This window comes from Antechinus flavipes, chromosome 2, assembly GCF_016432865.1.
Source record: "Antechinus flavipes isolate AdamAnt ecotype Samford, QLD, Australia chromosome 2, AdamAnt_v2, whole genome shotgun sequence".
NCBI lineage: Eukaryota > Metazoa > Chordata > Mammalia > Dasyuromorphia > Dasyuridae > Antechinus > Antechinus flavipes.
Window position 1 is genome coordinate 565,333,836 of NC_067399.1, and position 13,959 is coordinate 565,347,794.

The following is a 13,959-nucleotide window of genomic DNA, read 5'->3' on the forward strand; positions in this document are numbered from 1 at the left end:
CCGTTTGTACAAACAAAACCAATGCAAGCAGATTAAAAGGAAAGCAGAAAAGTGGAAAACAATCTTTTCAACAAGTGTCTCTGAGAAAGATCTCATTTTATAAATAGAGAATTGAGTCAAATTTATCAGAATACAAGTCATTCCCCAGTTGAAATATTATCAAAGGATATGAACTGGCAGTTTTCAGATGAAAAAAAAATCAAAGCAATCTATCTACTTATAAAGAAGTGCTCTTAATCACTTTTGATTAGTGAAATGAAAATAAAAATAATTCTGTGATACCACCTCATTGTTATTAGATTGTTTAATATGACAAAAAAGAAAAGTGATGAATGTTGGAAGGAATCGAGGGAAATTAGTACAGTAGTGTATTGTGAAGTTGTGAACTGATTCAACCATTCTGAAGAGTAATTTGGAATTCTGCCCAAAAGCAACTAAATTGTGAATACCCTTTGATCCAATGGTACTACTACAGATCTGTATCCCAAAATGACCATAAAATGGTAAAAGAACCTATGGGTGAAAAATTATATATAGCAGCTGTTTTTATGGTGGCAAAGGATTAGAAATTGAAAGAATGGCTGAATAAGTTTCAGTATATGAATGTAATAGAATATTGTTGTGTAATAAGAAATACTCAAGAGGCAGATTTCAAAAAACAAACAAACAAACAAAAAATCCCAACAGAAACATCTGGAAAGATTTCTATGAATGCTTGCAAAGTGAAATAATCAGAACATTAATATCTTATCCACAACATTAGCAACATGTAGGATGATCAATTTTAAATGATTCACCTTTTCTCAGCAACATGATATAAGACAAATAACAAGGACTCATAAAGGAAAATCCAGATAAAGAACTGATGAAGTCCAAATGAGGGAGGTTAAATTATATATTTTAATTTACCTTATTCTTTTTTATGGAGTGTTTTTTAAAAATTTGTGTTCCTTCACAACTATGATTAGTATTGAAATATGTTTTATGTACCACCACATATATAAACTATATTAATTTAATTTACCTATCATCTTTGGAAGAATATAGGGGAGGGAGAGGAGAAAAAATTTGAACTTAAAATTTATAAAAATGGATACTAAAATTTTTCTTGATGTAGTTTGGGGGAAATAAAATACTATTTAAATAAAAATATCCACAAAATGCTATTTAACAATTATTGCTTTAGCGAGAAACTGGAAAAGAAAAACCCATTCGCTGAAGCATTCACTTATAAGGGAAAGAGTGCCTCCTTGGCACATCACTGTATGTACCCCATTATACTATATTAGAATGCTGGTTCACATTAAAACTCATTTATAGAGAGATGTGGATAAGTTGTAAAAATTCAACCTGAAACAAACTCATAGAAGGTTCAGCATAGAAATGAAGGACATACTTGTAATATAGCCCATACTACCAGCCTTGCTGTTTCTCAGGATATAAGGGATTTTTTTTTTTTTTTTGCATTTACTAGGAAAACAGCTGTTGCTCGTGTATTTGGAATCTTAGGTTGAAGGGATGCACACAGAGGGGATTTTGTACTCAAGGAATCCATCAGGTGGAGCCTGGCAGAAGGACCAAAATATTCTGCTATTAATTCTGTGCTCAGTAAGAAAGCATTAGAGTCCATTTGAGGGTATTAATAAGTAGCAAAATTGAGGAAGTCTAACCCTTATCACTTTCTCTTTTATTCTTTGTTTCTCATTAAAGTACACATCTGCATGGCTGGATTGGCTTAATTTTTCCCACTTAACTATATTTGTATTAAGGTGAGATATGTTAAAATGAAATTTAGAGACTAACTCGAATGTTTCCCCAACCTGTTTAAATTTCCAAATGTTTTAAGTCTTTCAATTCAGAAGGTATCTCAAGGGTTCTCTACTCATCTCTTTTAACACTTCTGAGGAAAATCTGCTCATCATTTGATTTTTTCATGGACTGGTATAGCAGACAAGTTATTCTAACCAAGAAAATAAGCATTGACCTATGGACCTAAAAGAAATTAGTGTGAGTCTAGTTTCAGGCAGTAAGCCTAATGGTGATTAGGCAGACTGCCCATGAAAGTGATTAGATTCTGCATCTCATTTCATGTGCTTTTCATGATGACCTATGATTAATATTGGATGACTGTATTCTGAAGGGATATCAGTATCAACAATGACATTAATAATTTTGATGTGTCTACTATTTGTAATATACTGTGTTAGAATTCATGTATTTTTTTCCTACTAGAGATAGATGATAGAACTGCAGCACTTGACATTGGCAAATGTAGATAGGCCAATATTAATTCCATGGGACAAATAAAATATTTTTTACTAATTACATTCTGAATATTTATATCAGGATTTGGGTATTTATTTAGATAAATCCAAGATTTCACAAAATGTATTTTAACTAATATCCTTGAGGATATTGCCTCCTACAAAAATAACAACAAAATTACAATAACAAGAACCCCAATAATAACCAGCACAACCCAAGATCAGCTACCTTTGAAAATGTGAAGACATACTATCCTGTCCTACAGCCCTTACTGTCATAACTGTATCAAAATTGTGGATTATGTTTCTTTAATTTTGTGTTTTGTGTGTGTGTGTGTGCGCGCACGTGCGCACGTAAGGAAGTCTACTCTTTCTCTTTATTCCACTAATATTCATTTTTACCAAATATTAGAGAAAGCCAAACAATTGTTGTCTAATTTCATCTTAGACAACATTCCATAAGAGAACATACCTTGTGTCAGAAAGAACTAAATTGACATCCTGCCTCTGGCATACACTAACTGTGTGACCCTGTACAAAGCACTTGCCAGTTTCCCAATCAGCTTTATGAGATTATAAAAATTATAACTTGGAAAAAAAGTGATGACCTGACTTGCAAAAGGAAGCTGATCATTGGGAGTATTCTACGTAAATGAAATCATAGATCTTATTTAAAATTCTTATCTACATTCTTAATGCTATAAGATAGCTTCCCCCAGCTTTCCTTGACTCTTTGTGTCATTCTTTGTATGATTACTCCCAACAGTAGTTATTCTAAATCTATTTTTTTCCTCTAATCTATATTATCCTTTGGGAGATTATTAGGTAGCAATAGATCAATGCATTCCAGGTAATTTCCAATCATACTGATATATATTTTTTCACTGGACCCAGATGGCTATGGAGGAGAGAGGGGAGTTTATGATTTTGCACAGCCGTCCCTCACTTAAATCCACTTCACTTACATGTCTTAGCTTCACTTCCCTGATATGATCTCCTTTAAGAATGAAGGACAAATACAGGTATCAATATATAAAGCACTGGACCTGGAGTCAAAGATTTGGATGCACATATGTCCCCAGATATTCACTAATGGTATGATTCTGAACAAGTCACTGAATTGCTGTTGGTCTCAATTTCCTCATCTATAAAATAAAGCTAATTATAGCTTCCTGGGAACTGTGAAGTTAAAATGAAACACTATTTTTTAAGCATTTTGGAAACCTTAACAATGTTATATAAATGGTAGCTCTTATTAGGACGATTACTTATTATCATTATCCCTTCCTGTTTTTTTTTTCCTTATATGAAATCTACTGTGTGTTAGCCACCACTTAGCACTGAAGATAAAAGTGTATCATCATCCCTAATCTCAAGAAGTTCACAGTCTAAATAAGGACTTCTTAATTTTTTTTCCAGTCATGACCTCTTTTTACTCAATTTTTTTTACATGTGGCCAGTATATAGGCATATAAAATGAGCATACAAATGATAATACGTTATGATTTCATGAGGCCCACATTCAGCTATGAGACCCTATATAGGGTCACAAACCAGTTTTAGAAGCTGGAGTCTAAACCACCCGTGCTTTTTTTTTCTTTCTTTCTGTCTAAGAAGACAGTAGACCAAGTCTTTTTTTTTTTTTTTTTTTTTTTTTTTTTTTTGTGCCCAAGTTATCACCTTTCTTCTTGGCAATTTTGCTTCACTCTTTTCCTCTAATCTTTAATTTCTCTCTTTTGATTATTTCCTTATTGTTTACATAAATTCCAGGGTACCTTTATCTTAAAGAAACAAGCACAAAAGTACCTTTTATTTAAGTTTATTTATTTAACACTCATCCATTTAATTTATCATCTCCTATTTTTCCTCACTTTTACAAACAAAAATTTAAGAACAAAAAAGTTTCCTACATATATACAGTTCTCTTCTTAAATACATTTCACTTTTCAATCCTTTACATTTTGGCATCAAATTCCACCACCCCATTGGAATTATTCTCTCTAAAGTGAAAAATGATCTCTTTAATCTCTGGACCAATAGAATTTTTAAATTCCTCATTCTTCTTGTTCTTTTTGAAGCTTTTTTGAACCATTAATTAGACTCTCCTCCTGAATACTCTCTCTTCTGTTGAATTCCAAGAAAGTACTTCTAGTTTTCTTGCTGCTATTCTAACTGCTCCTTCTTAGTTTCAATTGCTGTATCATCATCTGTGTTACTCTTTAATCGTAAGTGTACTTAAAAGATCTGTCCTGGTCATTTCTTTTATCCTCTCTTCAAATCTTCTCTAAGTGATTTCATTAATTCTCATGAGGGAAAAATCAATATCTGTGAAGATATCTGCTTTTTTCAACATATGCAGTACTTTATATTTCTCCAGAATCCAGCTCTATATTATTCTGTTAGACATTTCAACTCTGGTACATTAAATTGTCATATCAAGCTTAACATTTCTAAAAGAGAGTTTTTATATGTAAGGTTTGTTGCCCTTTTCCCCAAAATTCTATTTCTGTGATGATACCATAATCCTTCTAGTCACTAGGGTTGGTTACCTTTCTGTTACGCTCAACTTTTTCTTCTCCTCCACCTACCATATTCATTCAGAAATGTCTTTTCTTTTACCTGTCCAACATCTCATTTATGTGACCCCTTCCCTCACTACACATGGCCACACTTCTTATGTGCATGATTGAAAAAGCTTTTTAGTCACCAATTTGTATTTTTATTGTTTGATTATAAATTCATCTTCCCTATTGTGGCTATTTTCCAGAAGCACAGATTTGAATATGTCTCTTTAATTTTCAAAAAAAAAATTGTAACCCACCATTACTATTACAGAAATTAACCACTTCCTTGGCTTGAAGTTTTAAATGTTTTACTATCTGTTTACTCTTTTTATTTTTTCTTTATTTTTTTTTTCTTTTAAAGTCATTTCTCAGCATATCTATCCCCTATTTAATGTCTCTTGTAATAAAAGAACAGTGTAAAAAAAAAGGACTTTCCAAAATAGTTCAAATGAAAAGACACAAAAGACCTATAATTATCTATAGAAGCAACAAGAGGGATAAGCATTGATACACAAAGTTTTTTTTTTTTGTTTGTTTGTTTGTTTTGTTTTTTGTTGTTGTTGTTGTTTGTTTGCTGAGGCAATTGGGATTAAGTGACTTGCCTAGGGTCAAGCAGCTAGAAAGTGTTAAGTGTCTGAGACCAGATTTGAATTTAAGTCCTCCTGATTTCAGGGCTGGTGCTCTATCCACTGCACCATCTAGCCACCCTGGGGGGATAAGCATTGAATGAAATTTGATCTCATAAATTTTGACTGTAAGAGGGAATAATTTAATAATTCAATTGGGTATAGAAATCTATGCAACCTTATAAAGAAATAGGAAGTGAAAGGAAAGAAAAAGGAGGGGCTGGATAGAAGGGAGAGAACAAACACTGTGGGGGGGAAGGGAAAAGAAAGGCAGAGAGTGATAAGAGATAAAGTTATGGGTTGGGTGTCAAAAATAAAGACACTACTGAGGTCAGAGTGAAAAGAGAGCATAAAAGTATATACAGGGGAAAAAATAGGGTGGAGGGGAATACAGAGCCGATAATCACGACTATGAATGTGAATGGAATAAAATTTACCATAAAATGGAAACTATAAGCAGAGTGGATCAAAAAAGAATCCTACAATATGTTGATTACTAGAAATACATTTGACCCAAAGAGACACATACAAAGTAAAGGTAAAATGCTGGAACAGAATTTATTGTGCTTCACCTGAAGTAAAATAAGCAGTAGTATCAATTCGAATCTCAGATAAAGAAAAAACAAAAAAAAATAGATTTAAATAAAAGAGTTAATGAAGGAAAGTACATTTTGATAAAGGATATCATTGGAAATGACTGAAAAAAAAACTCTGGTAAATGAAGGAAATGGAATATTATTGTTCTATAAAAAATTATATAGAAGCTGAATTTTGAAAGGCTTGGAATTGTATACACTAATAGCAAGAATGTATGTATCTATGAAAGACTTGGTTCTTCTCCATGATTCAGTGAACCAAAGCAGTACAATAGACTTTGGACAGAAAATGCCATGTGCATCCAGAAAAAGAAATATGGAATTTGATTGTAAATTAACACATGCATGTTAAAATCTTTTTTGTTTGTTTGTTTTCCTTTTGTTTAATCCTATGATTTTTCCCTTTTGCTCTGATTTTTCTCTCTCAACCTGATTCATAAAGCAACGCATATTAAATTAATTAATTAATTAAAAATAAATGATTCTAAGCACCCCTAATTATTTGGTGGGGAATGGTTCTTCAAACTTCACTTTAGCTCCTCTCTCTGACCTGGAACCCCAAACTAAAAGCTCTGTCCTCCAGCAAGTTCCCACAACCAGCAGAGTCTCTGTCCCTCTTCCTCTGCACACAGGGGGTATGTGGTTCTTTCTTGCCCAGGTCTGTGTCCCAGATGCACAGCTGGGCCTGGCATTTCCAATCAGCTAAGGTTCCCTAGTCTTCCTGGACTCAAACTCTGACTCTACAAATAATCCAGGAGGAAAAGTATCTGTGGTTCAAGCTGAGGCTTCAACTACACCCAATTTGCCCCAGGGCTCCCCTGTTCTTGTTTCTGTGGAGCTAGCCTGGAGGTATTTGCATTTAAGGGTTAATCCCTGACCCAGGGTCTTTCTTCTTGGATTGTATCTGGAAGACCCCTCTTTTGTCCCAAGCCTTCTTGATCTTTCACCAATCTATGTTTGCCCTAAGGTGAAAATTTACCAACCTCCTCCATCATATTTCCAGAATCCTCCCCTTTATTTTCCATTGCATTTTTATTTATTGTGTTAAACATTACTCTATTACATTTTAATCTGCTTCATCCCATATTTGGGCATGTATTTAACATCTTTATTATCCTATATTAATATCTTCTTGAAGCCAGAGGTTGTTGCTTTTTTGTTTTGTTTTGTTTTGTTTTTGGCTTTGTATCCTTTCTACCTGTTATAGTGCTTTCATATATTAGGAAATTAATATATACTTATTGATTTAAAAGATTCATGAAATATTTATTGAGTAAATAACATATACAAGGTATATAGATAGGAACTGGTCCTATGGTTTCATTGATCTGCAGAAATCCTAAGTGAGAATACTCTTATCAAACTAGGTTGGCGTTTTTTTTCTGCAATTAGAATCAGTTATCTAGAGTACTAAGATGCTATATAATTTGCCCATTTGTCACATGGCTAGTATATATTAGAATCGTGAACTCAAATTGTTTTTGGGAAGAGGGAAGAGAATCAGTGTTTATTATTAAATACCTACTATATTTCAGGTAATGTGCCAAGAATTTTACAAATATTATTTAATTTAATGATCACAAGTTACCCTAGGATATATTAATATTAACATCCCCATTTTAAGTTAAAATACTAAACAGTAAGAACATGAAGGGAAGAAATCAAGAAGACATATAAGAGCTCATTTGTTAAGTAATACCATAGATTTTTCACCAGAGGGAAAACACTTTAGGGATGTTGTAAACTGCCTGGCTTTTAAAAAAGTGATCTCTTCCTATAGACTTAAAAAAGTATGAACTTATATAACATATGTCTTTCCTCTCTAGTGCAGTTGTTTACAGAAGAATAGGCTTCTTCGAAAACTGGAGTAATGTCTGTTTCCTCAGGAAAACAGGTATCAAAACATGTAGAAAAATAGATACACGAATTGATAAAATAACCTTGAACATTTTTGTCTTCCCAATTCTAAATAATTTTGTTAGATTCAAGATTCTCCCTACGTAATTTTTTTGTGTGTGTCATCAATATCCTTGAGTTCCCAAAGGTTAAGAGGAATGAGATATTTGTTTCTGATCCTTGTCTTTATAATATCAACAAATCAGGAAACCTTTATATAGTATAGCTATCAAATTAGTAGGAAAATAGAGTTTACAAATCTTTGCTTAAGGTCAATACTCAGCTAATCTGAAATTTTTACCCTCAACTGCAGGGGAAGAACTTGGTCAGACAAATCTGAATCTTGATGCTAATTTTTTGATATACAAACTAAAAATAAGGAAACAATTAAAGGCACAGAGTCTGAGAGAGGAGGGGTATATGTGAGAGAGAGGCAGAGAGAGATAAGAGAGGGAGGCAGAGAGACAGAGACAGAAAAACAGAAACAAAGAGAGAGGGGGAAAGAGACAGACAAAGAGACAGAGACAAAGAGACAGAGACAGAGAAAATAAATTGCTCTCAGTGATCCAAACAATATAAACAATTTGGAATATTTTTTTCCTTTTTATTTTGCCTTTGAGAGGTGAAATAACTGAGTAGTCAGACTATTCATTTGGGATCTTGTTAGAATGAAATTCAAGTTCTTTTTCAAATGCTTACTAGCTGTGGGGTAATAGACAAGTTACTTATCCTGTTTAAGGTTCAGTTAATTTTAACAGGTTTGAAATAGGTTGATGTCTGTGTTGACAACATATAATTTGTTTTGGTTCCCTCTTCCATTCCCATATACACCCCCTTTCCAGTTTATTTCCCAATCCTACACTGCTTTCCAGTCATGATTTTAGTATAGATACCATTCAGTTTGTGTATGGATATTTTATGATTTCTTCCCAGCAAACCTTCCTTTCATTAGCAATTCTTTATTTTCTGTCAAAAAACTCCTTTCTTAAGTGTTATCTAATCAGCAATACTAACCTTCTTATAACTTTTCAATGACTATAACCCCTCTCATAGCAAATTAAATTTACCATTCATGAACTTTAAAGCTTTCTACTGGTCATGATTCAATTGCTTAATTGACTTTTCCCACCGCACTTTAACTTGAGGTGGGTGCTCTAGCAAATTAAATCTACCTAGATTACTTGATTTCTCCTGTCCATCAGGCTTTATACCCACCATTTTTACTCACAGAACGGCATCTATGTAATATAAATAAATTTAAAATTTGCTTTTGTTTGACCCTTCATATTTTCAAATCACTTCGACATACTTAATCTTATTTGGTTGTTACAACATGCCTTTGAGAAATGTATATATGGAAAGGACTATTAGATGGGTTTTAGAAATCTTAAGGAGCTTTCACAGATTGAAGAAATGATGTAATATAGTGGAAAGAAGTCAGAAACTTTCTGATAGTAACTCACTTTCTTTGCAAACAATATCTGTGAACCTGTTCCTTTCTCTGTAAAATAAGACAATTATATTAGATGATATCTAGCATTCTTCCCAATTCTAAACTTTTTTGCCTCATATCATAGTGTGATACAATGGAAAATATACTTACTTTGAAGTCTGCAGACCTGAGTTCAAATCCCAGCACACCAATTTACTATCAGTTTGACTTTGCAAATCATTTAACCTCTTTTGGCCTCAGTTTTGTTTGCTTGTTTGTTTTTTTTATTATTTTTAAGCGTGGATGGTATTGCATCACCTATGAGTTTCCTTCATACTCTTAATCTGTGAATCTGTCATGATCTAAGAAATTCTTAGAGAAATTATAGAGCTGGTTCAATAAACTTGTTCAAGCTTATTCAGTTATTTAGTGGCAGAGTCTAGGAACTTTACTGGAACTTTGACCTCCTTATTCTTTGCACACTTCCTTTCTACCTATAGAATTGATCTCTTTTTATTCCCAGTCTTACTTCTTCCACCAAATATTTCTTATTCCTGGTTTCCTTGATTTCCTACAGGTCCCAGATAAAATCCTATCTTTTATATGAAACCTTTCCCAATCTCCACTGATTTTACTGTTTTTCCTCTTGTGGTTATTTCCAATTTATCTTGAGTAAACAGATAGCTATATTATGGTATATAATTGTATATTGTATTCTCCATTCGACTGTGAGCTTATTGTGAGGAAAGATTATTTTTTGCCTTTTTTGTATCCACAATGATAGGCACAATGTCTTGAAAATAGAAAGCACTTAATCAATGTTTATTGAAGCAGCATGGTAACATGACAATTAGAGCATCAAGCCTAGAGTCTGGAAGATTTGAATTCAAATTCAATCTTATACATTTATTAGATTTGTGAATTTGGGCAGTCACTTGACTACTGTTTACCTCAGTTTTCTAAACTATAAAATGGAGGAGAAAATGGAAACTTTTCCCCAGGGTTGTTATAAAGATCAAATAAGATAATATTTTAAAATAGTTTAAGATAGTGCCTCAAATAAAGTATGATTCTTATTAATGCTGAGTACCACCACCACTACCATTTGTATTAATATTACTACCAAGTAATTATTATCATCAGTGGATAAAGAAATAGGCCTTGAGTCAGAAAGACCTGAGTTCCAGATGAAGAAATTGAAATTATTTCTAGCCATATGAAAAAATGCTCCAAGTCATTATTAATCAGAGAAATGCAAATTAAGACACTCTAAGTTACTACTACACATCTGTCAGATTGGCTAAAATGACAGGGAAAGATAATGCGGAATGTTGGAGGGGATGTGGGAAAACTGGGACTCTGATACATTGTTGGTGGAATTATGAATAAATCCAGCCAAATCAAACCATTTGCCAATTAATAAATGGTCAAAAGATATGAACAGACAATTCTCAGATGAAGAAATTGAAACTATTTATAGACATATGAAAATATGCTCCAAATCATTATTAATCAGAGAAATGCAAATTAAGACAACTCTGAGATACCACTACACACCTGTCAGATTGGCTAGAGTGACAGGGAAAGATAATGTGGAATGTTGGAGGGGCTGTGGGAAAACAGGGACACTGATACATTGTTAGTGGAATTGTGAACACATCCAGCCATTCTGGAGAGCAATTTGGAACTATGCTCAAAAAGTTATCAAACTGTGCATACCCTTTGATCCAGCAGTATTTCTCCTGGGCTTATAACCCAAAGAGATACTAAAGAAGGGAAAGGGACCTGTATGTGCCAAAATGTTTGTGACAGCCCTGTTTGTAGTGGCTAGAAGCTGGAAAATGAATGGATGCCCATCAATTGGAGAATGGTTGAGTAAATTGTGGTATATGAACGTTATAGAATATTATTGTTCTGTAAGGAATGACCAGCAGGATGAATACAGAGAGGACTGGCAAGACTTACATGAACTGATGCTGAGTGAAATGAGCAGAACCAGGAGATCATTATATACGTCAACAATGATACTGTTTGAAGATGTATTCTGATGGAAGTGGATCTCTTCGATAGAGAGAGCTAATTCAGTTTCAATTGATCAAGAATGGACAGAAGCAGCTACACCCAAAGAAAGAACACTGGGAAATGAATATGAACTGCTTGCATTTTTGTTTTTCTTCCTGGGTTATTTACACCTTCTGAATTCAATTCTCCCTGTGCAACAAGAAAACTGTTTGGTTCTACATACATATATTGTGTCTAGGATATACTGTAACCTATTCAACATGTAAAGGACTGCTTGCCATCTGGGGGAGGGGGTGGAGGGAGGGAGGGGAAAAATCAGAAGAGAAGTGAATGCAAGGGATAATGCTTTAAAAAATTAACCTGGCATGGGTTCTATCAATAAAAAGTTATTTAAAAAATAAAAAATAAAAAAAAGTCACCCCCCCAAAAAAAAAGAATAAATCCAGCCATTCTGGAGAGCAATTTGGAACTATGCTCAAAAAGCTATCAAACTGTGCATACCCTTTGACCCAGCAGTGTTACTACTGGGCTTATATCCCAAAGAGATTTTAAAGAAGGGAAAAGGACCTGTATGTGCAAAAAATGTTCGTGGCAGCCGCCCTCTTTGTGGTGGCCAGGAACTGGAAACTGAGTAGATGACCATCAATTGGAGAATGGCTGAATAAATTGTGATATATGAATATTATGGAATATTATTGTTCTGTAAGAAATGACCAGCAGGATGATTTCGGAGAGGCCTGGAGAAACTTACATGGACTGATGCTGAGTGAAATGAGCAGGACCAGAAGATCATTATTTACTTCAACAACAATACTATATGATGATCAATTCTGATGGATGTGGCCCACTTCAACAATGAGATGTACCAAATCCGTTCCAATAGAGCAGTAACGAACTCAACCAGGGAAAGAACTCTGAGAGATGACTATGAACCACTAAATAGAATTCCCAGTCCTTCTATTTTTGTCCACCTGCATTTTTGATTTCCTTCACAGGCTAATTGTACACTATTTCAAAGTCCGACTCTTTTTATATAGCAAAATAACTGTTTGGACATATATGTATGTATATGTGTGTGTATATATATATATATATATATATATATATACACACATATACACACATACACACACACATACACACACACACATATAGTATTTAACTTATACTTTAACATATTAACATGTATTGGTCAAAGTGCCATCTGAGGGAAGGGGTGGGAGAAAGGAGGGGAAAAGTTGGAACAAAAGGATTTGTAACTGTCAATGCTGAAAAATTACCTATGCATATATTTGTAAATAAAAAGCTATTTAAAAAATTTTTTTTAAAAAGACCTGAGTTCAAATTCAAAACTTACTGACTATATGACTCTGGGGCAATTCATTTAACTTCTTTTTTACTTTGCCCACTGGAGAAGAGAATGGCAAGCACTCTAGCATCTCTGCCAAGAAAACCTCATGGGCATTATTGGCATGCCAAGGTCATGGAATAACAAAGAGTCAAACATGACTGAACAACATCAGATAAGCCCCATCAAACTCCATTCACTACTTTCTCTTAAATAATAACCTTTTCCTCTCTTGAAAGTTCTTCATCTTTTCCACTTCATTGGCTTAGCATTCAACTGTAAATACTATTACAGATGTATTTTGCAGTGTACTAACATTTTAAGGCTTTAATCATTTATATTTAGAGAATGACTTTTTTATTCTTATCTTTAGTTTTCATCTTTTCCTCCAGGAAATTGCCTTTTTTTTAGATTAGATGCAGATGTCTTTTATTTCTATTGCAATCCAATACAATTCAACATTTATTACATGCTGATTATTTGTGTTATATTGTACTAGACTCTAAGTATGCAACAACAAAAGTAAAATAGTTCTTCTAAGTGTGCAATAATAAAAGTAAAACATCTTCAATGAGCTTTCACATTATTGAATATCATTTGTAACTGACTACATTAGTAAATTTCAGATATGGTGTATATTGTGAATAGTTAAAACATGTTATCAACTAATCGATTTCTTAGAAAGAGAAGCTAGGAGGCTACACTTACAGTCTAAAGTTGATATCATTCTCTAGTTGTTATATATATATCATTCATTAATTCAGAGTTGTATCTCATTGGCAGGATTTACAGCTGGGAACACGTGAATTGGAGGAGATGGGAGCCACATTCTGCCTGGGCCTATTTCTTCTGCAGCTCAAATCATTAACATGTAGTTCTGAGTTCATGGCCAAAGCTTCTGCCTTACTAGATTCCAGGGAGGATATTCAACACCAGCTTCAAAGGTAACCTTTCAAGATCATCAGGAAAATAGAACTAATTGGATTCCTATGACAGATTATCTTTATAAATAAGAGGGGAATACTTTTAAGTTAATAGGATTGAGAAAACATTGGAAATTATAAAAGTTCTGAATTTGGAAATTCTATGGTTTTAGTGATAATCTAAGGGGTGTTGGAGCATTTTAAGGATAGTTAGAAACAGAATTTTAGGAAGGTTGTTCCATTTCAAGTATATCCTGGTATTTGTAAAATTGAAGGAAGATTAGTTTA

The 13,959-nt window shown here is 33.5% G+C and overlaps 1 protein-coding gene across 1 annotated transcript in view; it reads left to right on the top strand.

The window, feature by feature from the left end:
- AGBL1 (AGBL carboxypeptidase 1) overlaps positions 1-13,959 on the top strand; it is a 1,144,955-nt gene that overhangs the window by 758,939 nt on the left and 372,057 nt on the right. The window contains exon 22 of the mRNA XM_051981064.1: positions 13,532-13,692. Within this exon, the coding sequence (XP_051837024.1) occupies positions 13,532-13,692 (161 nt within the window). The remainder of the gene's footprint in view (positions 1-13,531; positions 13,693-13,959) is intronic.